Consider the following 26,544-nt stretch of genomic DNA (forward strand, 5'->3'; position numbering starts at 1 on the left):
TATGGTTGTTGTCATTAAGGATGTCTTGGATTAGTGGGAGTCTCTTTAATTTTATGTTCTATACTTTTGTTTTGGTATTGATACGGACTTTATGCTATGATTTTCTGCGAAATAAAGTTCATGAGGTTATATTTATTATAACCATTTATGTATCATTTTGTGCAAATATTGAATTTGCAAACTTCGGTTTTTGATCTCACTAAAGTTTTCAGTTGGATCAGTTGGAAATAGGCATGATTTAGAGATCACATTACATGAAATTTCCATGCCACTCATCCATATCAATCTATGTCATCAAGTGCATTGATATGGTGGTCGTCGGGGTTCCGTCACGTTATATGTCGGTGACGACGGCCGCGGTGGTCCCATTATTAATGTGTAAGGTGGACCAGATTGTACGGTTGAAATCTAAAGATAAATAACATTCGGACGCGCGCCTAAAGAATTCGGTATAATTATTAAGATATGTAGCCCAAGTGGGAGATTGTTGGAATATTTCAATATTTAATAATATTCCAATATCATTATGTGGGCAAATATCGTAATAATAATTATATTAGTTATTTATCAATTTAGAGCCTTAATTGATTAGTGATCAATTAAGTAATAAGGCTAATTAGATTTCTATTTTGGATAATTAATTATTTAATTAATTGATATGGACTCAACATGAGTGGATGTCCGGATGGCCCATTAACGGAATAATGGGAAACCCTAATGGCCATCCAATATAAAAGAGGCTATGGTCCCCAATACACCGTACACGGCAAACTCTCTCTTCTCCCCATCCGAAGAGAACTTGAGGCATAAAGGTACCGGTTGAGGAAGAACCAAATCAGCCGCCACTAACCCTTGTCGCTTGTTTCGGATCACCTCCTCTCTTTTCGTTGTTGTTGAGAGGACTGCCATGAAAGCTCTATCCAGGTATTCCTAACACCTAATTCTTAATATCCTTGATAAATCAAACATGTCGTAGATCCGATCATAATTCATGTTCAATGATCAATTTGCTTCCGCTATACTTTTATTTGTATTGAACATATTTTATGAATTAAGACCTAAATCTCCAACATGAGCATCTTGTTGCTAATGTTTCTAATGATAGTGAGCATGAACAAGAACCTTTATCGGAGACGCCGCTTGTAGTATAGCCATCACATCCAATTTTGAGTAACGTTGCTAAAAAAGATCTTGCAATTATTTAGAAAGTTTTTGACTCTAGAGATGCCGAAGAAAATGTTGATAATATAAGTTTCTCTACTTGTATTTGAAAAGTCATAAAAAGAAGATGTCGTCCAAAATTGGGAATATCAAATATAATACTTGATACAAGGGTGAGCATAACAAGCATTACTCATAAGTTTCTCTTTTGGAGTATTAGCAGTGTTGGCGTTCAACATCATTACTTCTTCTCTGACTGCAAGTGTTATGGTTTTGAAAAATCGATAAAAGAGGAAATTCCTTTGTTTTTAAGAGATATATTTTTTATGGATCGACTAGGATGACCTAAATATACTTAAATATTCCTTTGTGTTTGATTATAGCTACAAATAAACTTAATTTGAATGAATGAATGAATTGCAAATTAATAATACACATTATTTTGATTTTAATTTGTTTTGTTGAATTTTTGTTGTTGATAGATGTGTGTGTTTGATCTAACTTGTCTATTTACTTTTTATTTTTCTCAAGTAATAAGTGTTTGATTTAGAATACATAATAAAAGAAAATATTATCTTACATCCCAACAATTATATTCATACCTCTACAAATAATCCCCATAAATTGGAGGCTCGGCTCCGTAAAACTCATTGCACATGCCAAAGAATGGCGCAGTTAAATATGGAATTGCAATGAGTTATATCATTCTATGTAATGGTCTCTTGCTCCTCTCATGACCGACTCTATCAATAAAGACCCACTCTATCAATAAAATGATATGCATGTGATGTGACTGTCCATTATGTCTTGCAGCTAGTACATCAAGGACTCTATCAATAATTTTGGTTTCATCCTTTCTTATGTTAATGTGTCAGATTTTGAACGTGAAAATGTAAATAATATTTGTACACAACTCATTTTCAAACACTCATTTAATATTTCATTTTTTCATTTAACGTTTTTTGACATAGGATAAAAGATTTATTGTGCTAAAGGAGACGCGTGAAAAGATTAAAACGTAACGAAAATTAATTATAAGATCAATATAAAACATCATAAATAGTTAAGAGATTAATTATCTAATCTATCCTAAGGTTTTGTTTGAGAGTTTGGAGGTAGGGGAAGACTTTGAAGGGTTAAAAATATAAGAGAAAATGGTAAAAAAAATTACATTTTTAGAAAGAATAATTTTTTGGAGAATGACAAATTAATTTACGAATAATATATTTTTAATTTGAAGAATTTAGGTAAACCCTCCAAAACTCTTCCCCAATACAATTTTTTGATTCCCCAAATGAGGAGGATTTTGTATTATAAAGAAACATTAACCCCCAAAACATTTTCCTCTCAATGTCATCTATTGCTTCCATTTGCTCCTTTTTTTTTTTTTTCCAAACTCCTCCTCTTCCTTTCTTTCCAAACTCGAAAACAAAAGCTAATATAATTATCCCCTCTTCCTTTATGGAATTGCTATGAGTTCTATCATTCTATGTAATGGAATGAAAAAAATAAAAGAAAAAAAACCACAAACTTCACTTGAAAAAAAAAAGTACCGTATTACGCACACATGTATCAGTTACACAACTGTTAGAATATGTGTGGAAATTAAGTTAAAAGAATAAACACAAATTTTTACGTTGGGTAGAACTAGTGTAGGGTGAATTGAAAAGAGTGGAAGTCTCACATTGGATAAATCAGACATGCACATTAGTAGTCACTAGAGAAAAAAATATACATTATTAATTTTGGACGAAGTAATCACTAGCAAAAATAATATACATTATATATTTTATTATTTGAAAATGTTAAAGTAAATGATTAATTCAATTCACTATTAGTCCCCAAGTTTTGTTAAAATATTTTGAAACACAATCTGAAATATTTTGATATGCAATCTGAAATATTTTGGTATGCAAATTATTTGTTTTCAAAGTTTCACACATATTAGTTGTGAATTTTCTCTATAACTAGAGAGTTCACATAGTTCATTCCACACACCGAAAAATATTCTTAAACTGCGAATTCATTTCTTCTCTCTTCTCTCTCTCTCTCTCTCTCTCTCTCTCTCTCTCTCTCTCTCTCTCTCTCTCTCTCTCTCTCTCACTTGTGTTAATGAGTCTTTATTCTCTTAATCTTTTTTTTTCTTCGGAATTAAGAGTGTTCTTAAGACCATAGTCATTTTTGGAATAATGTTCCTTCGAAATTAAGAATTGTTTTAAGAGCATAGTCCCTCGATAATCTATGTCCCTCTAGAATAAAGAATATTTTTAAGATCATAGTCCCTTTTAAGGAATAATGTCCTTTCGAAGTTAAAAATGATCTTAAAAGTATAGTATCTCTTGATATATCTTCCCTTGGAGAAGTTATATGTTAGAATGGTGAAAACACCATACGAATGGTTGAAATACCATATTGAAATATGGAGATGTTAAATGTTAGAATGATAGTAACACCATATTTCAGTTGATCCCAATATCATAGTAGAGTGGTCATAATACCATAACTTATTGGTTTCAACATTAAAATATGAGAGGTCTTAGTACTAGGGGTGTTCGCGGTGCGGTTTGGTTCGGTTTTGAGGCTAAAAGTCATCCAAACAGGCAAAATAAAAAAGCATGCGGTTTGGTTTGGTTCGGTTGACATTTAAAATAAAATCCGAACCAAACCAAATCAAACCAATGTGGTTTGGGTTGGATCGGTTGGTGCGTTTTTTTTAAGACAATACGAGTTTTTTGTTTCCAACATTAAAAAGAGTTAAAAAGGTAAAACACATCATATTTTCATCAATGTTTTCGACAATGTTTTGGATTTCATTCCACATTACAATTTCATTTTCACCAAACAACATAAACCAAATTAAAACGTGGACAAAAAGCAATTCTATTATGTAAGAAATGTAAAAAAAACTAACATTTTATGATCCTATAAAAGTTCAAGTAGCACATAAATACATTTTTGAAATAAAAAAAGCAAAGAAGAAACTTAACAAGAGAAAAAAATATGTCATTTTATAAAAATTTCCATTGAGTTTCTATGATTATTGGTCTAGGTAACATAGATTTAATTACTGTTTTTCTTATGTTGCGGTTTGGTTCGGTAGATAAAATGAAAACCGCAAACCAAACCAAACCAAACCATGCGGTTGAGAAAAAAGTGATCCGAATACATCCGAATCAATTGCGGTTTTTTGTGGTTTCGGTTTGCAGTTTTTCTATTGGATTAGTTCGGTTTTGAACACCCTTACGCTTAGTACCATATTGAAGGTGTAATTCTCGAACGATTTTTCTATAATGCATTAGTTAATCGCACAATTGTGGTTGTGCTTGTTTTATCCTATAGGCGACGTAGTTGATAGTCTGTCTTGCACAACTTTTAACAATGCCATGAAATGTTTTAAAGATAGCAATCTGATTGTAAGTCAATCTAGTAACAACTTCGGTAGATAAAAATTCATTTTCAAATAGACCTTAAAAATCCAAATACAAAAGCTTAAAAATCTAAAAACAACAATTTTAATTAAGATGGAACAATTACAACTCCAACAACAAACTTGATTGTTTTACAAGTACCACAAACCACTCTATCAATAATATGATTTGCATCTGGGTTGCAAATAAGAGATAGAAATCATACACCGTTTAAAAAAATGGAGAACGTATACTTTGGATAAAAGTGTAATGGCACACTCATTTTTGGAATTGCTATGAGTCTCTGGCTCCTCTCATGACCCACCACTCTATCAATAAAATTATAGCATGTGATGGACTGTCCATTATGTCTTGCAGGTAGTACCTCAACCCCTCTTATCAGTAATTTCGGTTTCCTCCTTTCTTCTTTGAATGTGTCCGAATTTTAAACGTGAAATTTGTACACAACTCATTTTCAAACACTCATTTAACGATATTTTGCAGAGGATAAAAGATTTATTTTGTTATAGGAGACGAGTTAAAGAATCAAATCGTAACGAAAATTAATTATGCGATCAGTTTAAAACCTCATGAATAGTTAAGAGAGTAACTATTTAATTTATCCTAAGATAATTTTCCCCCTTCTTTACTATTTAAATCCATCCAAACACACAATCAGTCTCATCAAATGGCTGGCACTTCTGTTGTCCTGGCACCTTCAGTCCAACAGTTGGAAAAGGAAGGCATTGAAAAAGTTCCAAAACAATATCTTCAACCAAATCAAGACCCTATTCTTGTATCTAACACTTCCTTACCACAACTCCCAGTAATCGATCTTAGTAAACTGTTATGTGAAGATTCAATTGAGTTAGAGAAGCTAGATCATGCTTGTAAGGAATGGGGCTTCTTCCAGGTTTGGTCCGATTATCTTAATTTTCCTTTTTTTAGGGTTAAATGCACTTTTCACCCCTATATTTCAAAAGTTGCGATTTTCGTCCCCATTAAAAAATGGATATTTTGACCCCTAACTTTTGGCCCTCTTTTGATTAGCTGATTTTATGTCAATTTCTCAATCTCCGATGGTGTAACCGACATGGAGATAGAAGGATGCCGATAAGTGGCGTCCAAACTTGTATGGTGTCCAAACCGACATGATAAGTGGAGTCCAAACCGATAAGTGGATCCTTCTTTAAGGGGGCCAAAAGTTACACCATGTCGGTTTGGACTCCACTTATCGGCATCCTCCTATCCCCATGTCAGCTTACACCATCGAGACCGAGAAATTGTCATAATCTCCATCAAAATCGGCTAATCAAAAGAGGACCAAAAGTTAGGGGTCAAAATATCCATTTTTTTTAAAGGGGCCAAAATCGCAACTTTTTAAAACATAGCGGGTGAAAAGTGCATTTAAGCCTTTTTTTTTATGGCTAAAAATTTAAGGTGAAAATATTTTGTCTTACAGATAATGAAGGCCTTAAGATTAAAAAAAATATTCAATGGCTAAAAATTTAAGGTGAAAAGATTTTGTCTTACATATAAAGGGAATTAGTCACTTTAGTCCCCGAATAGAAAAATAGCAGTCATTTTAGTCCCCGAATGCGAGAGAAATTACAAAACGGTCCCCGAATGTAGACTCGTTGGTCAATTTCGGGGACTAAAGTGACTAACGGAGTCTACATTCGGGGACTAAATTGACTAGCGGAGTATTCATTCAGGACTAAATTGACTAACGTAATTTACATTCATGGACTATTTTACAATTTATCTACATTCGGGACTAAAGTGACGACTTCTTTCCTATTCAAGGACTAAAGTGATTAATCTCCTTATAGATAATGAAGGCCTTAAGGTTAAAAAAAATACTTTGTTTACAAATTAGAAATTAATATTTACTTTTTTCAAGGGCCACCGGCAAGGTTCGAGCTCTGAAACTCGAGATACAAGGCTGAGTTTTATCACTAGACCAAATCCTTAAAAATGTAGTAATTTAATAATTTTTTCCTAAAGTTTGTTTGTTTTAGATTCTTTAAAAAAAAATTAATTAAAGTAATTTTTTTTGAAAGATTAATTAAAGTAATTTGAATATTACTCTTCAGAGACTTTTAAAAAAAATTTAAATCATGGTTGAAAAAACATTCAAGTTGTATGCATGTTATTTTTTTATTTTTTTTGTTTTAATTTCATTGAAAAAACGTAAACACAATATATAAACTATAGTTTTCTCTCCCTTCTGTAAAAATAATTTTCTTCAAAAGCTAATTAAAATGGTTATTTCATTTTCAACATAAAACTCATTTTTCTTGTTCAAAAAAAAAAACATAAAACTCATTTTTGAAAAAAATGATTTTTGAGAATACCATATAAACATAACTAGAAAATCAAAATTGGTTTTTAAAAAATCTGCAACAAACGGCCTCCCTTCTTTAATTTATTACTACATTTTACAAACTTCAAAACAAGTGAGATTTAATGAAATTCCTTACTTAGACGTGGGCTACCATTTAGTATGTATTATAAAAGTGTATTTTAGACTTTGAATGATCTCTACACTTATGCTGAGGACATATACCATTTAGGAATTAAGACAGTATGGTAGATAACCAGTTATTACAATTAGAACTATTTATGAAGGAAACATATTCTTTCAAAAAAAATGAAGGAAACATATTAAGCATTATTTTCCCTAATAAAATTTTCATGGAAATAAATTACAGCTAATCAACTATGGAGTCAACCCTTCACTAGTAGAAAATGTGAAAATTGGTATTCAACAATTCTTCAACCTTCCAATAGAAGAGAAAAGGAAGCTTTGGCAAACACAAGAGGAAATGCAGGGGTTTGGACAGGCTTATGTTTCTTCAGAGGATGAAAAGCTAAGATGGGGAGATATGTTCTTCGTCAGAACTTTCCCTTTGCACATAAGGCACCCCAATCTAATTCCTTTGATCCCACAACCATTGAGGTATTTATTCCATTTTGACAAAATAATATTTGTGGTTTTTTATGTTTGATCCATCAGTGTGTCTAATTAATATGTAATAGACCCTTTACCATTTTTAGTAAGAAATAAATTTTATAATAATAAAAAATCAGAACAAAAATGATATTTTTTTAATGATATTACATTAAAAACAAAAATTAAGAAAAAATGATATTTTTTCTCTTTCCGAAATGATACTTTAGGATTATTTAACTTAAACTTCATGTTAAAAATTTGACTCATCCCTCTTAATATAAGAAAGGAATATGTTGTGGAAAACTTATTATTACCCTAACCTCATTGGCTGCCACATCCCACAATTAGGGGTAAAACATGTCTAAAAATTACTTTATGTAACTAAATGACCTCACTTAACTAATGTGATGTCATGTAACCGAAAACAACTAATAGTCTAGCTTATTTGCTCATGAGACTAATGTTTCCATTACATGCCAACTAAACAAAATGAAAAAAAAATTCTTTTGTAACAAAGGACTAAAAGTCAGATCTACATCAATCAAATACCTTACTCTTATTACATTTCCCAATGTCACTTCAAATTCAAATTTTTGTTTCCCTCCCTTCACTTATTTCAAATTTTCTATTCCTATAAGATACTCTCTTCTCACATAAAATATGTGGGAAGCTATCTTCTCTCCCACTTTTCATTATTTAACTTTTGTCTCTTTTCAACTTCTTGTCTTCAATATCTTTTCTTGTCTTCAATACCTCTACAAAAAGTAAAACGGGGTAAGTAAATGATGAAAAACGAGTAAGTAATTGATGAAAAAAACACGGGTAAGTGAATGATCCTTTTATTTTATTTGTTTTCATTTCTATTGGATTTAAGCAATGTTGTTTTCAAAAATCTATGTAACAAGTAATTTGTCAAAAAAAAATTGAAAGAAAATCTACACAAAATACATGTTTTGACATATTTCTACTTTCTTTCATATACATACTTTCTTGTGTTAAAAAACCAAATCAATAGTACACAAACACACAAATTCCTTACTGCACTTTTTCTTTTTTGTTAATCTCATTATTTGTCATTTTCATCTTCAACTTCATTTTTGTGATCATGGAAATGTTGTTTTTTCCAGGAAAGTTGAACGATGTTTTTATCTCACCAACAAACATCAAAGAAATATATGGATAAATAAATGATGAAAAAATAACTAGAAGAGTTTGATTATGAAGTTTTCTATGTAGTTATATATGTGTTTTTAACTTCTATCAGTTTGTAACAACGGTTGTTAATAAGAAAATAAATATATATGCAAAAGGAAGAAAATAGTTCGGTTATAGTTGTGCCACTTCCAAAGGTAATCCACAATGGATGGAAAACTAATTTTTAAAAATGATAAATTTTAAAGGTAACTCCTTTTGAAAATTTGATTTGAAATACAAATAGAGGAGAATGAGATGATGAGTAATGTGCAATTTTTTTTTTTAAGTCACATGAAGGAGACTGGTTGTGGGTGAAAGGTGGTCGGTGTTGGTAGTACATGGTGGAGATGAAGAAGAAAAAGAAAACTAGAGAGGTTAAGTTGTTTTGGGTTCAGAGAGATTGAAAATGATAATGACTTTGTTTGGTTAAAAAAATTACTATTAATTATTATTAAATAATAACATTAGATAAAAAGTTTGTGTATTTTTTAAGAAAAAGTTGATGTTTGGTAAAGAATATCGGTATATCACGTGTGAACAGTTGATAAATGTGATGATAAAAAAAATTAAATTAAGCAATAGAATGTAATTTTTTTGTGTATAAGGAGTGGTCGAAAAAATTGTTGCAATGAAAGATGAAGTGGGAGATAAATCAATGCCACTATCGCCTTGTGATGTCTAACGAGAGGGAGAATAAAAAATTTAAAAGTTTCAGATTTAAATTTAAATTTATGCCATAATTATAATAGCTGCAATGCCTCTAAAAATATAATAACTGCAATGAAGGGTAATAAATCAACAATAGATACAATGCCTTTAAAAAATTGTGCACACCCGAAGAAGAAAATAGAAAACATGCATGTTCCAAACAAAATAAACAAAAAGAAGGAATATAAGATTTGTCTCATTTCGAGACAAAGTTAATAGTTTAACCAAATAAATGAAGGATCTAAAAAAATGCATATTTACCAAAAAAAAAATGCATATTTTAAAAATAGAGAAGGAAAAAAACAAGACCAAATTCGACCTAGATTTGGACCAAAACATACAAGATGGGAGAAAAGCTCTTTTCCGGCATGGTGGTTGCAAGCTCCGGCGCGGTGGTCAACGACGAAGGTAGTCCGATCTTGATTTTTCTTAATGGGTTTTGTAGAGGAGATGGAGGGGACTCTTTTTATGATGATGATTTTTCAAAATCTTGTATGTGGTTGTCGAGATCTAGCCAAAAAGATGGTTGTAGGGATATTTAAAAACATCTTTGACCTGAAAATAAATTTGATAGAATAAAACTATAGATGAAAAGGAGAGGATGAAGATGGTAGAACAACAAAACGAGGCCGGAAAACACATTGAGGGAGGCCGTAAAATTTGTTGCGGCGGCTAGGGTTTGATAGAGGGTTGGGAGAGTTTTCCGAACTTCTTTGATGAAGAGAGAGAAAAATAACATTGAAATGAATATTGTGTGTGTTGGATAAAGTTAAATGAAAAATAATAATAATAATAAAAAGAAAATTATAAAAAAAAGACTCTTTGAACCGAGATAGAGAGGAGTATATGCTTTTTTGTTTGAAAATTTGAGAAATTAGTGTAACATAATAATAATAATAATAATAATAATAATAATAATAATAATAATAATAATAATAATAATAATAATAATAATAATTCAATTTACCTAAAAAAATAGTTTAATTAATGATATTTTACACATATGTCTAACTTTTTTTTTAAGGAACACATATATGGAGTGATTAAGGTTAATTGCGACTCCAATCTTCGGATCAAAGGCTGGTGGGGTTTAGGGGCGATTTGCCGTAATGAGGAAGGGCTGGTGATGGTTGCATTGCAGCAGCTTGGAAACGACAAGGAAATGATGAAGTCATCGTCGCTGAAGCTTTTGCTATGTTGGCTTCGCTAACGTTAGCTTTAGATCGTGGATTCAGGAAAGTCATCTGCGAGGGAGACAACGAAAGAGTTACTTCCGATGATCTAAAATGAGAAAAAGGAGATTAGATCTTATCTTGGTGAGATTATAAAGGAATTCCGTCAAAGGAACTTCCCTAAAATGCTTAAAAAATGTCACGGGGACTAAAAAGTGTGATTTTATTTTATAGGGACTAAAAACAAAATTGTGAATATTTATAGGGACTAAAAACTTAATTAACCCTTTAAAATATCAGCTCACTTCAATTTTGTAAAGATATTGAATCTTCGACAACTAAAATGTACGGGATACATGGGGTTTGTACGAAGTTTTCTAAATAACTTAAATGCATGTCGAATTGTGCATTGACAAAATTTTCAAACGTAACTCAAATACACGGGATACGTTGTCACCGACTAAACTAACTTTGTAACACGGGACAAGTTGATATTTACGAAAAAATTGTTCTTGCAAAAACGTTTATATTATTTAGAATATCACCGGCTTTAATTTTACAATTATATCGAACCTTCATCAACTAAAATGTGCGGGATAAGTTTTCATTGACTAAACTAACCTTGATTTACATGACAAGTTGTCATTTATAAACTATTGTTATTGCTAACACATTTAAACCATTTAGAATATCATCGCCTCACTTTAATTCTATAATGATATACAACACTTATCAACTAAAATGCACGGGATCGATGGACATTGACTAAAATTTCGTAGATAACCGAAATGCATGAAAGAAGTGGGCATTGGTCGACATTTTTAAAGGAACGTAAATGTATGGGATAAGTTGTCACCGACTAAACTAACTTTGATACACGGAATAAATTGTTATTTATAAAACTTTGTTCATGTGAAAACATTCCGGCTATTTTTAATATCACCCCACTTCAATTCTATAATGATAATGAACCCTCATAAACTAAAATGAACGGGATAAATGGGCATTGACTAAAATTTCAAAAATAAATCAAATTCACGGGATAAGTTTTTCATGCTAAATCGTTTAAATTATTTAGAATATCATCACTTCAATTCAATTCTACAATGATATTACACACTTATAAACAAAAATGCATGAGACTTGTCGACATTGATTAAAAATGCATGTTAATGTCAAGTCAAACTAATTTTGATACACGAGACAAGTTGATATTTACGAAAAAAATTGTTCTTGCTAAAACGTTTATACTATTTAGAATATCACGTGGCTTTAATTCTACAATTATATCGAACCTTCATAGACTAAAATGCACGGGGATAAATTTTCATTGACTAAACTAACCTTGATTTACAGGACAAGTTGTCATTTCTAAAAAATTGTTCTAGCTAAAACGTTTAAACTATTTACAATAGCATCGCCTCACTTTAATTCTAGAATGATATTGAACACTTATCAACTAATGATATTGAACTCTCATAAACTAAAATGCACGTGATAAACGAGCATTGATTAACATTTCAAAAATAAATCAAATTCACGGGGTAAGTTTTTCTTGCTAAAATGTTTAAACTATTTAGAATATCATCACTTCAAATCAATTCTACAATGATACTACACACTTATCAATTAAAGTACACAAGATAAGTCGACATTGATTAAAAATGTGTGGGAGAAGTGAGCATCGACAAAAATTTCAGAAGTAACATAAATACACGGGAGAAGTTGTCATTGACTAAACAAACTTCGATACACATAACAAATTGTTATTTATAAAAAAATTGTTCCTTTTAAACCGTCATGCTATTTATAATATCACCTCTTTAAATAATTATTATGCACATGACAAGTAGTCACCGCTAAAAAGTTAAAAGTAATTGCTATACACGGGACATGTTTTTTGAAGGAAAAAACTAAAAAAAACAAAAATACACGGGTCATGTTACTAATATAAATTTTAAAATAATTATGATTCACGGGATAATTCATCGCCGATACATATTATAAAATTATTGTTATATACGATTAAAACTCTATAAATTAATAATGTGAGGACCGGAGAAATTTATTAATTTAGAGAGTTATTAATTTATCGATAAATTAATAATTATTAATTTAAAGAGTTTTTAAGTAATTATATTGTACATACCAAACAAAAGGGCAAATTAGTCTATGCCTCTTAGAATTACGTTGCGGCGAACCTTGGGACTCAACGTAAATTAGTAACTACCGTGTTCATATGCATTAGAAATCAATAATGACTTTTGAAGTACGGTAAATGTAAACAAGAGGAACAAATGTGTTCAATGTATTCTTGATATATTTTTTTCAGTTTCTTTGAATTATTAATTTATGATTTTCTTGAGACCGAAAATTATAAAGGGATCTCCCGAAATATTAGTATCTTATTATTTTATCAAGTTTTTCAATTTTTTACACTGGCCCAAGTCGGGACCGGACAAATTTATTATTTTAGAGAGTTTATTAATTTACCGAGTATTAATTTAAAGAGTTTCTCTTGTATATAATTATTATACAACATGTGACAAGTCATCGCTAATACATATGATAAAATTTATTATACACGGGACAAATTATCACTTCTTGAAAGTTAAAAATAATAATTATAACCGGAAAATGTTGTCATTGATAAACTTTTAAAATGATTATTGTACACATCCTTGAAAAAAATGATTATTGTACACATGACAAGTTGACAAACATATTTTAAATTTTTATAAGTCGATGTATTTTTCAAGGAAAATTAGATAAATTGATATTATTATTGTTTAAACCTGCAAATAATTTTTTTTTTGAAATTATATAAATCGTTCGCACCGTGAATAATACCGACAAGTTAAGAAATAAATAATAAACGGTAAAAATTAATAATAATAATAATAATATCGACATTTAAATGGTATAAATATATATATATATATATATATTATAAAATTAGTAATAATTAACTTTTAAATGGTATAAATTTAAACTATTTACAAATATTTAATGACGAGTTCAAACTATTAAAAATCATCCCCGATCAACTAGCATTCGCGTGCGGATGCACGGGTATTTTACTAGTACCTACAAAAATAATATTCACAATGGATAGGAATTAAATCCATAAAAAGTAAATTAGAAGTATCTTTCGGCTGGTGGAAGTACGATTGCGATTCCAAGCTTTTGAAACCAATCATAATAACAACATGCGATTGCGATTGCGGTTAATTGAAACTTCATGCGATTGAAATTCTTCAGGTTGCGATTGCGTTAAGCATACAAACGCGTTGCTTCTATCACTTCTGTGTTGCTTTAAGTGCTTCTTCTTCCTACTTCCCAACATGCGATTTGCGGTTGCGATGGGTTCGATTGAAAAGAAATTGAATTAACAAACACAGCTAGTCTTGCAATTGGTCACTCACGATTTGCAATTGTTTCTGCAATTTGTTGCGATTCAACTACCTGAGTTTTCATTACCGTAAGTCACCGCTTACATGAAAGCGATTTGCGATTAAAAGTAAACACAGCTTCTGCGTTTTGCTTCTCGACCTGCGACTCCCTTACATGAAATCGTTTTGCCATTAAAAGTAAGCACCACTGCGATTTGCTATTCAATTGCTTTTTCTGCGATACTGCTTCTGTGATTTGCGATATCAATAAAATTAACAATTCACTCTTCTGTGATGTGATGTGCGATTAACAAACGTAAGCGACTGAGCGATACTGGTTTTCTGTGATGTGCGATTAACAATACTGAGCGATACTGGTTTTCTGCAATTGGTTCCAATTGCTGAAGGTTTTCTCTCCTTTGTTGTGAGAGCTTTTGTGTTTATCTTCTTGTAAGAGTTTGTGGTGCTGGTACAATGACAGAAGTGAGTTTGGAAGACTTATCATTAAGTGACGATGAAGGACTGTGTTTTGACATTGAGGAGGAAGAGAATTCTGAACATGATCCTCGCCTATGTTTGGTGGGCCGTTTTCTTGTCAATCGTCCTATTCGACTTAAGGAGATGAAGACACGGATGTCCGAGCGGTGTGGCGACCGGTGAAGGGGTGACGGTGAAGGAAGCCCAACTAGGACTATTCTTGTTCCAATTCTTTCACAACCGGATATGGAGGAGGTACGAAAGCGGTCCGTGGACATATGACAACCATTCTTTGGTTTTGGAAAAGTTGCGAATAGGGGTGTCGTTGAAGGATATACGGTTGAACTTTGGGTTAGGGTTTACAATTTGCCAACCGGTATGATGAAGGAGAAAGTCGGAATGGGGCTAGGAAACTATATTGATGAGTTTTTGGAGTATGATGGAAATAACAATTCTAGCTTCGGCGTGAGTACATGAGGTTGAAGGTGAGGTTTGATATCGACAACCATTGAAGATAGAGAAGAAGATCAAGGCAAATGAGGGAGAATGGTGTGTGGTGAATTTCAAGTATGAGAAGTTAGGAACCTTCGCTTTGTGTGTGGGGTGCTAGGACATAGTGAGAATAAGTGTGAGGTTAGGTTCTATCGGCCAGGATGTTACGATTCCAAAACGGTGGTCAAACACTATTAGGGCAAATCCAAGGAAGCCCGGGGGGAAGGCGTCATCACGGTGGTTGCGGGAAGATGGAGGTTCTAAGGCCGATGTGGTAAAGGAGGGAGGGAGGAGAGCCGAAACGGATGGACGGTGCGAGTCCACTAGGCGGCATGCATGTCCGACTTCGTGGAGAGAGTGACCACGTGTCGGGTTACGGCGGGTAAACAAATTGGTTCTACGCTTATGTCAAGTGGGGCCATCATTGGTGTGAAGGAGTTAAGGCATGCAAATGCTCCTTTATTGACTTTTACTAAAGATATAAGCTCGGGTACATCATGTTCGATCATTTCCTTAACTATTGATAACCAAAATCGAGTGTACAATACTAGTGAGAAGGAAAATAATGCGGACATGGAATATCGAGTTTCGTAGAAAACGTATGCGAGAGGACAAACAACTGTCGAGGATTCCACAAATCGGACAAACCGGCATTTTTTATCGGCACGTCCCGGCAGCCGGGATGCCGGGACCAATGATTATTTTGAGTTGGAACTGTCGTGGATTGGGCAGCCCGAGTGCGGTTCCAAATCTACGAAACCGGCCGGGGACACAAACCGGACATTCTTTTCCTCTGCGAAACGTTGGCTAATACACGAAGCATGGAAAATATTCGTGTCATGTTGGGATATGACTCATGCTTAGCAGTTGATGTGGAAGATAGGAGCGGTGTAATGGAGTGTTTTGGAAAGATGTTTATAATTGTCGTGTGTTAAATTACTCTCGAAATTTCATTAATATGATTGTGGAGGATAAAGAAGATGGTGATTGGAGATTAACTTGTTATTATGGCTTTCCCGAACGTGCTCGTCGACGTGATGCTTGGGATTTACTTCGGGAGTTGCGGGATATGTCATCTCTTCCGTGGTGTATCATTGGGGACTTTAATGACTTGTTGTCTCAACAAGATAAGGCCGGTATTCATCCTCATCCTAATTGGTTGTGTATGGGTTTTCGTGAAGCGGTTGATGATTGTGCCTTATTCGATATTAAATTGCATGGTCACCCATTTACGTGGATCAAGAGTCCGGGTACTAATCGAGTGCTAGAAGAAAGATTGGATATGGCTATGGGAAACTCTTAATGGCTGCAACGTTTTCCGAAGTCAAACTTACAAACTTGCTTACTTCTCACTTAGATCACACTCCAATACTTCTTGATATTGTCCATACGATTCGTCGAGGTATAATTATTCTTTTAAATTTGAAAACGAGTTGGCTCTTAGAGGAAGATATTGAGGAGGTGGTGGTGGATGGTTGGGGTGGGACTATGAGGTTAGAGCTCGGTGATAGAGTTGTGAATTGTTCTACAAAGTTGCAAAGTTGGGGTAGGAGGAAGAGAGTTCGGTTTAAAGAAGAAATCAACTTTGTGTTCGTATTTTAGAGGATCTTCGTGCCCAACCGAATGGTATGATCCATACGCAATACGTTGCAACGCGCGAGAAGCATGCTCGACTACTTGTACGGGAGGAGGCCTTTTGGTAGCAAAGAGCAAAAATGCACTTTGGTTGAAGGAAGGGGATATGAATACTAAGTTCTTCCATACATCGGCGATAGCGCGCGGCAAAGTGAAGAAGGCTAGTAAGCTCCGCACGGATGATGGGAGGACGGCTACGTCGCAAGAGGATATGTGTAATGTAGCTCAAGGTTATTTTGAGCAATTATTTTCTCGCGAATACGGAGTCCATGAACCGGTGGCCGGAATTGATGAGCCGGTGTGTTTCGATGGATGACAATATAATGTTTACAACACCTATTACAAAGGAAGAATTACGTCATGTCCTTTTTTAGATGCAACCGGACAAGTCCCCGAGTCCGAGATGGCTTCAACCCGGCATTTTATCGTAGATTCGGCATGTGTGTGGTGATGATATTTTTCGGGCGGTGGTTACTTGGTTGGATCGTGGTTACTTTCCTTCAAACCTTACGAAACAAATATTTGTTTGATCCCGATGTGCGACGACTAGGATAATATGAAGGATCTTAGACCTATATCTCTTTGTAATAGGTTGTATAAGATGGTGTCAAAGTTGCTCGCCAATCGGCTGAAACGATGTTTGGATAAATGTGTGTCAAAGGAGCAGTCATCGTTTGTCGAGGGCCGCTCTATATTGGATAACACGTTAATAGCTACCGAGATAATGCACTCAATGTAGAGGAAGACGAAGGGTTGGAGAGAGGAATTGGCTCTCAAGATTGATATTAGCAAGGCTTATGATAGAGTGGATTGGGGGTTTCTTCGTGGTGTGCTTATGCGAACGGGGTTCGGTGAAAAATGGATCCAGGTGGATGATGATGTGTGTTAGTTCTGTTACTTATTCGGTGCTTATGAACTTTGACAAGGTGGGGCCTATTGTACCCGGCCGAGGGTTGCGCCAAGGTGACCCATTATCACCATATTTATTCATATTAGTGGTCGAGGGCCTCTCGACTCTTATACATAAGGCGAGTTAACGAGAGGTGATATTCATAGGGTACAAGTATGTCGCGGCGCACCGGTGGTGTCCCATCTATTGTTTGCGTACGATTGTTTCTTGTTTTGCGGGGCCAATGTGGTGGAAGCACAACATTTACTTGATATTCTTAAAACTTATGAGACATCGTACGGACAAGAAATTAACTTATCAAAGTACGAAGTGTTTTTCGGTCGCAATATGAGTGGGGCGGCGCGAAAGGATTTGTCACGCATTATTGGTGTCCGACATGTGATAGGTACCGGAAAGTATTTGGGTTTACCTTCGATGATTAGTCGAGATAATAGGTCTGTTTTTTCTTTTATCAAGGATCATATTTGGAAACGAATAAATGCATGGAGGGGACGAGCATTATCGAAGGCGGGCAAGGAAGTTATGACCAAATCTGTATTACAATCTATTCCTTCTTACATAATGAGTATTTATCTTCTCGCCGAATTCAATTCTAGATGATATTGAGAAGATGATCAATGAATTTTGGTGGGGAGGAAGGAGTAACAACCGAAGGATTAAATGGATGGCATGGGAACGCATGGCATGCCCCAAAGAATTTGGTGGAATGGGGTTTCGGAATTTCAAAGTTTTTAATCTCGCTATGGTAGCTAAGCAAGGATGGAGCTTTACGTTTAAACATGAATCACTTTGGTTGCTAGATTCTTTAAATCGAGGTACTTTCCCCATTCTTCTTTTTTGGGTGCTAAACTCGGATATAACCCGTGCTTTGCTTGGAGGAGTATTTGGAATTCGCGTCGGTTACTTTTATATGGATGTAGATGGACAATTGGAAATGGGCAACAGGTCGGCGTGATGAATGATCCCCGGGTTCGAGGTACTCATGGAAACCGGATTCAATCCCCTCAAGGCCATGGTGTCCATAATTTACGTGTGTCCGATTTGATAGTTGACGAGGAACGGGTTTAGGATATTGATAAGCTTGAATCTTTGTTTCCGGATGATATGGTGCAAGCTATTCTCGACACACCACTATTTGTGGAAGTTCATAATGATAAAATAGCGTGGATGATGGAACGTCGTGGGAGGTATACTTTTAAGAGTGGTTATAAACCGACTATGATGGAGTTGTTCCATACCGATCGGTTTCATGTTGAAGGAGAATGGCATAGAATACGGAAGGTGAACTCCCCTCATAAAGCACGTAATTCTAGCATACAATCACGACATGTACAATGTGAGATGTTATGTCCATGGTGTGATATGGTTGTTGAAGATGATTGGCATGCTTTTATAGGTTGTACGGCGGCGCGTGAGAGTTGGTATTGGGCGGGGCTTTCGACCGTGTGTTGCACTCACGAGTTGGCACCGCAAGTAGTTTGGCGATTTTATTTTTGACATATGTTGTTCCGAAAATCGAGATGTTGCTGGTCGGGTGGCTTTACTTCTTTGGTAAATTTGGGCTGCACGTAATGACGTCATTTGGAATGACGCTCATCACACTTCAACAAGCCTTGGGAGGACAACACTAGATGCATGGCAGCAATGGCGGGAGGTTCATAAACAACCCTCATCATTGGTTGTGCATCACGGGCGAGAATAGAGTGCAAACTAACAACTCGGTTTGGGAGAAACCGCGTGAGACGTGGTTGAAGTGCAATGTGGATGCCGCGTTTCATGACCATCAACATATTACATCATTCGCGTGTTGTGTTAGAGACTCCCGTGGGCAATTCATTCGAGCTCAAACGAAATGACAACGAGCAAATACGGTTTTGGAGGGGGAGGCGGTTGCCTTACTCGATGCCATTCACTTTGCCTGTTGGGAACAGATGGGACCGGGTTGTCTTCGAGTCCGACTCGCCTACTCTAGTGGAAGCGCTACCGTCTCCGGGCCATGGTGATTCAGAATTTTATGCTATTGTTTCTAGTATTATTTTTCGGTTATCTTTAGATTCCAACTTCGAGGTGAAGTTTGTTAGGAGACAAGCAAACATGGTTGCTCATAGCTTAGCTAGGGCGGCCTGTTCTTGGGCTAGTCACCGTATTTTTGATTCTTATCCTTCTTGTATTGAACACTGGTTGATTAATGATAATAGTTAACTTTGCTTTGGTCAAAAAAAAAAACTTATACTTCATGTTTTTTTTTCCTTTTAAATTGATCATTTATGTCTTAAAACGTGCTTGCCATGATATATTGTTTTGAACTTATGTTAAATGTTGGTTTTTTAATAAGCACTCTAGATCTCCATGTTCCCATTACGAGTGGGTTGTGGAACCGGTCCTTTGTTGGAGTCGATAATCTCTTTGTGGGGGCCTTGCTTGGACGCCTTTGAGTGAGGTCTTTGGAATCTTTCCCGATCTTCGTATCTTCCGTCTTTGGTGTTGTAGGCTTGGTTCTTCACTGTCCTTTTGTTGTTTGGGTCCTTGGTGTTTTGGTTGGTGTTGTTTCTACCTGGTGGTTTTGTTGTGTGGTGATTTTTTTTTGCTTTTTATTGGTGTTGTAGACGGTTTTTTCGTTTTTTGTTTCCTCTTTGTCCGGCGATGTTCTACATTCGGCTAGCTTTTCTCTTGTGTGTTTTGAACTGAGCTAAGGCCAAATCCGGTTAGACTCAAGGGAAGTAGAGTTGGTGTCCTCCGAGAAAGCAAGGAAGGACTGATCATACAAGTATCTTTGACCTTCAACTTCACCACTACAAGCAACCGGTTAGAGTACAAAGCTTACCTTGCAAGACCGAGACTCGTGGAAGAGTTGGGTTCCCAAGAAGTGACCATGCAATCAGATTTTCAAGTGGTGATATCCTAGATTAACGGAGAAACAGAAGCTAAGGTGTGAGCGATGTAGAAATACATGACCTTTGTTAGAATAACAACAACAAATTTTTCGGACATCCACTTTGAACATATTGCCCGATAACAAAACATTAAGGCAAACACCCTTTTGAAATTTGAAAGTTATAAAGACAAGGGAGGAAAGAAAGGTACAATCCACAAAATCTTATCCATTCCAAGTTATGAAGTGGAAATAAACAAAATACCGACAACAAGGGCTCTAATCAAAGATGGGATGACACCCATTGTAAAATACCTACGAGACGAGAAGTTCCCAAAAGAGAAAAATGAATACACCAAAGTCCAATGGACGATATAGTCCTACTAATTGATAAGGGGTAAGTAATACAAGAGAGGATATTCCGCCCCACTCTTGAAGTGCATGACAAAGGAGGAAGGAACGAATGTGTTAAGATAAATCCATGAAGGCATGGACGCATACCCGAAGAGAAAGCCGTAAGAGTCGGATATTACGGGCTCACAATGAACCAAGATGCAAAAATGAACGTCTTAACATGCAAGAAGTTTAAAAAATACGGATACAAGCACATTCCCCCCCAAGTGAGTTAAACGTGTTATTACCCCCATGGCCGTTTGCGCAATGGGTCATGGACATCCTAGGTACCCAAAAGCCTTGGGATGAGTCAAAAACCTCATAGTATAAGTGTAATATTTTCCCAAAATAGAACGAAGTGAAGGCCTTAACAAAGATTACAACAATGGAAGAACATCCTCATAAGATTTAGAATCCCCTACAGGACACAATTCACCGATTAAAGATTCAGAGAGCTAATGAGAGTCCTCAACTTTAAACACCATTATACGTCGGTCGAGAACCCCCAAACAAATAGGCAAGCTAGATATACTAATAGGGTGATGCTAAGTGGAATTTGAAGAGGACTCTTTAAAGCTATGGGAAATGGGTCGAGCAGCTCCCCCACATGTTATGGGTGTACAAGACAACACGCTACTCAAACACCGGGGAATCCCCCTTTAGGTTGACATACCGGGCCGAAGCAATCTTCAAAGTAGAAATTAAAGAACTAAGCTAGAGGATGACTTACCTACAAATCCCCAAATAAAACAAGCAATTGCAAAGAGGGGAACTAGATTCCTTAGAAAAAAGGCAAGACCGCCACCCTCGGCGAAGCCATCGTCAAGCAAAGGATGGCCATCAAATACGAAAAGAAAAGTCATACAAAGAGACTTCGAGATATGAAATTTGGTTCTTTGAAGGGCGAACATCAAGAAAGACAACACATCCTAAGGGAAGCCGGTTCCCGGTGGGGAGGAGCCACGTAAAGTAAACACCGAGCCGAGAACTTGAGAAAAAAATAGCATAAAGCCCATGGAAAAACCATAACAAGGGAAACTAAACACATCTAATGATGTATGAGCCTGGATCATGTTCGAGGCAGGAAATCGAGCATATCCCTTGCGAACAAAAAAATGCTTGCTACATAAGAAAAAGCCCAAATAGAGTCCCATGTATAAAGTTGAGCATAACCCTAATAGAAACATAAGTGATGTAACAAGTTGCAAGCGCAAAAATTTTTTTTGAGGCAAAACTAAGCGCAACCTTAACAAAGTACTATGTCTCTTTAACGAAACAATACATATGCACGAGTTGGCACAACATGATAACTACCAAGCATGGACATGATTGAGCTTATGAGCTAAATGAATTCAAATTGCAAGCAATAAGCATCTAAGGCAACAAAATCTTGTTAGATGGTCCGGGTAAAATGCATGTCGCACCATTAGTAAAACAAAAGCTAATAAAGTAGGAAATTACAAAAACAAAAAAACAAAAAAAAAGGCAAATATGCCCCTATTTCAGCATCATGACACAAAATACGACTCCTTAGAAGGCTCCTTATGAACAAAGATGCCATTCGCACTTCGGAACATGTCTACACGTGTCTTGTCCAAGATTGTCCCCCTAAAGAACTCAGATGAAAGCCCACTTTGAGTCTCTTATTCTCATATTTCAAGGCCTCGTTCCATTTCTTTAAGGCCAACAACTACATAAGGAGAACGCAATTCGAAGCTACCGAAAGCTTGGAGCACCCGATAGCTACGGTTGAGCCTAGCAAGAGCCCGACAAGATTAAGTCCGCAAATGAATGGGATTATTACACTCCTCAATCACAACTTCCTTTTCAACTTCCTTATCTTGCGTGTTCCTCTCACCGTTCCCCACCCACGCAATGGTGTTCTCCCGAATTTTGCCTCCTATACAATGTTCTAATCCAACAACTTGTCGTCATCTATACTAAATTCTTGGTCCACCATCAACAAAGAAGAACTCAACAAAACTAGTTTTAAGACATGGGGAACACAATAAGCAATTGTTGAATGACTAGATGAAGTCTCTAGACTAGAGATACAATGAGCGTCGGATTCGTTGAATGTGTTCCTAAGGGAAATAGTAATTGAAGGATTCGAACGAGAAGAGAAGGGTTCAAACTTACCATAACGCAAGTCATCTCACAACCCATCTACCAATTGTTGTAGCATGACCTTCTATAAAGCCACCTTCCTCTTATTCAACTTAGGACCAACGAGAAGAAGATCCATAAGACTCCCTTTCATCATCCTGCGGAGAAACCGAAGAGTACGAAGAGGTCATCCAAACATATACTCTAGAGTCCAAAGGCTTTCGCCCTTCCTCAAATAAGAAGTCTGGGGCGTACGAGATTAAATAATGCATACAAAAAAGGTCTAAAAACTACCAAAGAAATAAAAAGAAAGGCAAACAAGTATGTTCAAGGGAAAAACAAACCTAAAAAGACGAAGATTCATAAACAATACGACATTTGATAAGGCGAGGAGTGTCAATTCCCTTATTCGTCTCGTAAATCACTCCGAGCTTTTCTTACTCATCACTTGGAAAAGAGAAAAAGTCTCGACAACTTTTTCTTCTTAGTAAAGAAAGGTGGTTGAGCAGGGGCAAAGCGCCACCCATGCAACGGGAATATGATCATTACTATTTACAAATGGCTCATCGTACGAGTAACATCATAAAGGTCGAGGCTCGAGACCATCATCTCCCATAGTGTTAACACAAACATCGAGTGGGCCGTAGGGTAGCTGTGGAGTCACGACCGTGTACTTGTACTTAAAGTTCTTTATCAATTCCTCGTTAGGTGCCCACAATGGTTGAAACCCTTGATGATATCCTTGTGAAGCCGAAACATAAAGAATGTCCCTAATTCGGTAATGATGAAGCATCATATATTTTAGGCTATGTTTTATTAGTTTTCTTTGCATTTGAAGACAAATAAGATGTAATTTAGAGGAGTTGTCAATGGTTTGAGGAACATATTGTATTGTTTTCATTCGAGTCGTTGTAATTCACTTTTATCCTAAATAATGAAATTCCATAGGTGTTTTGTGCGTTGGTAAAATGAGGCTAGGAATAAAAACATCGGGCTTGATATGTGGTTAGTTTGACATTCCGTAATTTGGAGGGAGAGAAATGATAGAATTTTTAATAACCGTACAAAGGAGGTGAATGAAATTGTGGATACTATAAAGATGGTATCTTGGTGGTGTGGTTTAAGTCGTCGTAAGACTGTGGCATTCTTATACTACGGGCGGTGCTAGAATCCAAGGGACTACCTATCTAGGTACTAGGTGAGGGTTCTTGCCATATGGGTTCGTTTTGTTTGTTACTGTGATGGTTTTTTCTTGTTTTCGTGTACGGTCGTGATTGGGTTTATGTCAATGACGTCAATCTGTGGTGGGGTTTGTTTTGTTATAGTGGTGTGTGTGTGTTTTTAGAGCCACTTCGTTAATCTGTTGTGTGTTGTGGTTGTCTTGTTCCAACATGTTTGTATCGAGAGGCAGAGCTAGGTGGGGATTGGGGAGGGTCATGACCTCCCCAATTTGAAATTTTCTCACGTATCGAATGAATTCAATAACATATCCAAAAAATTCTTGTGGATTTCTAACAATTAGAATGGTTGGTCGTGGGTTTTATTTGAAGGCCCACTCAACCTTAAAATAATATTTAATAAATTATTTTCGATCACTAATTTGGTTAAGACGAATTTTACATTTGACTAGGCAGTGAGTTTGTCAAAATTACAATGACATCGTAATTCTTTTGGAAGCTTTAAAGTGTAGCTTTACCAAAATCACGGTAACACATTGATTTTACCGTCAATCATAATACACACTAGTAAAAGAAAAATTATACTTATGTTTGGAAGTTGGAATCATTTTTTTGTCACAACAAGAGATTTTGAAACAAGGGTTTGCTTAATATATATGAGTGTCATAAAAAGAGGTCAAATGTGGACATTTACTACCTTTAGACTCTTTTTTAGAGGTTCATATTAGATGGATACTTAAAATAAAAGATATCGAGGTTATAATGAAAATGTCTCCTAAAAAAAATTATAAAGTTTAACCAATAAATCATCTTTTAGATCTGTTAAGTTATGTATTCTATGGTTATGCATATTAAATATTTGTATATCAATGGTAAACTATATTTTAAAATATATTATTTTTACAAATCATTATATCAATGGTAAAATAAAGTATTTGTATATTGTGCATCCTAAAAAGACAACTTCTAAAAGTATGCCTTGCATAAATATAACATCGTTATTAATAATGTAATTTGTAAAACATTGCAGAGATAATTTAGAGAGCTATTATCTAGAACTGAAAAGATTGTATGTCACACTCATTGAGTATATGACTAAAGCTCTAAAGCTTCAACCAAATGAATTGCTAGATTTATTTGAAGAGATGGATCAGTCAATAAGGATGAATTACTATCCTCCATGTCCCCAACCAGAACAAGTGATTGGACTTAATCCTCACTCTGATGGTGTTGCCCTTACCATCCTTCTTGAAGTAAATGAAATTCAAGGACTTCAAATCAAAAAAGATGGAATATGGATTCCCATCAAACCCCTTTCTAATGCTTTTGTGGTCAATATTGGAGATATGTTGGAGGTAACCAACACAATTACTTACAAATCGTTTTATCATTTGGATTTAGATAGTTTTCAACAAAGTATACTAGAACTTTGAGTTTAATTTTGATATAGTCTTAGTGTAAAAAGTTTTACTCTATAATCATCTTAACTAACTAAGCATTTATTATATATGCAACTTTAAAAGTAGTCATTATAAAAGTTAAAGATTTTAAAAGACCGTAATTGATAGACACTTTAAGCAAATTTTTTTTTTTAAGAAATGATATGTATGACGATTTTGTGACAATTTTTTTACAACTATTCATCTCATACTCACATTACGTTGTTATTCTTTATTTATTTTTATCTTTCTATTATTTTTGATCAATAAGAAGAGAGTAAAAAAAGATTGTCACAAATGGTTGTACAAATATCACAATTCTTTTTTTTCAATGACTAAGGATTTTATTAAAAATGTCTAAACTGATATATCAAGAATAATATATTTTTTCTTGTACATTTTTCCCTTTTTTTAATAAAATTTTCTGAACTAGGTAATAGAGTGAAAGGGAAAATTTTCAATCCAGTTGGGATGTCAAGATACCCTCTGATGCCTTCCTTTGCTCTTAGATTCAGAAAAATAAATAAATATTTTAAATTTTGTGTGGCAGATTCTAAGCAATGGAACATACCAGAGCATCGAACATAGAGCAACAGTAAATTCAGAGAAGGAGAGGATCTCATTTGCTGCATTTCACAGTCCTCATAGGGGTGATATAGGTCCAGCACCAAGTCTTGTTACTCCTAAAAGTCCTGCATTATTTAAAACCATTTCAATTGCAGATTACGTCAATGGATACCTCTCAAGCAAGGTAAATGGGAAATCATACTTAGATGTTGTTAGGATTTAAAATTCGTGAATAATATTGTAAGTCCATGGCTTTAAATATACTGTTATATATTTTATGAAATAAGAGGACTTAGGCTTTGGTCATTGTAAAGAATTAACTTGGTTAGTTGGTTATCATCACTTTAAAATTTGTAGTAATTGTGTACGGTTCCTTTCATCATACACGTAATTTTGCTTATGAATTTTTTTATCAAACTAACTTGTGTTTTAAGGACACATGTTAACAATGACGGTAAAAATTTTGAATAGTAGGAACAATATTT

General features: G+C 35.0%; 1 protein-coding gene and 1 long non-coding RNA gene across 2 annotated transcripts; one reads left to right on the plus strand and one right to left on the minus strand.

The window, feature by feature from the left end:
• Positions 1-4,967: 4,967 nt before the first annotated feature.
• On the plus strand, positions 4,968-26,459 carry LOC146922369 (protein SRG1-like). The gene is made up of 4 exons (XM_085715340.1): positions 4,968-5,481; positions 7,283-7,530; positions 25,084-25,408; positions 26,043-26,459. Exons 1-4 carry the CDS (start codon positions 5,257-5,259, stop codon positions 26,280-26,282), a joined length of 1,038 nt encoding a protein of 345 aa, XP_085571466.1. The 5' UTR covers positions 4,968-5,256; the 3' UTR covers positions 26,283-26,459.
• Positions 8,058-10,246, minus strand: LOC146922370 (uncharacterized). Its single transcript, XR_015012427.1, has 2 exons — positions 9,746-10,246; positions 8,058-8,279 (listed from the first exon to the last, which is right to left on the minus strand). It is a non-coding gene; the product is annotated as an uncharacterized LOC146922370 (long non-coding RNA).
• Positions 26,460-26,544: the final 85 nt, after the last annotated feature.

This window comes from Medicago sativa, chromosome 5 (genome assembly GCF_051527215.1).
Source record: "Medicago sativa cultivar Bolivia chromosome 5, Bolivia_mono, whole genome shotgun sequence".
Taxonomy (NCBI): Eukaryota; Viridiplantae; Streptophyta; class Magnoliopsida; order Fabales; family Fabaceae; genus Medicago; species Medicago sativa.

What these genes read in the sequence shown, in the direction of transcription:
- LOC146922369 (XM_085715340.1), top strand. Translation starts at nt 5,257, where the DNA reads ATGGCTGGCACTTCTGTTGTCCTGGCACCTTCAGTCCAACAGTTGGAA. An exon ending in TTGATCCCACAACCATTGAG is followed by an intron (nt 7,531 to 25,083) that starts GTATTTATTCCA and finishes AAAACATTGCAG; the next exon opens with AGATAATTTAGAGAGCTATT. An exon ending in ATATTGGAGATATGTTGGAG is followed by an intron (nt 25,409 to 26,042) that starts GTAACCAACACA and finishes TTTGTGTGGCAG; the next exon opens with ATTCTAAGCAATGGAACATA.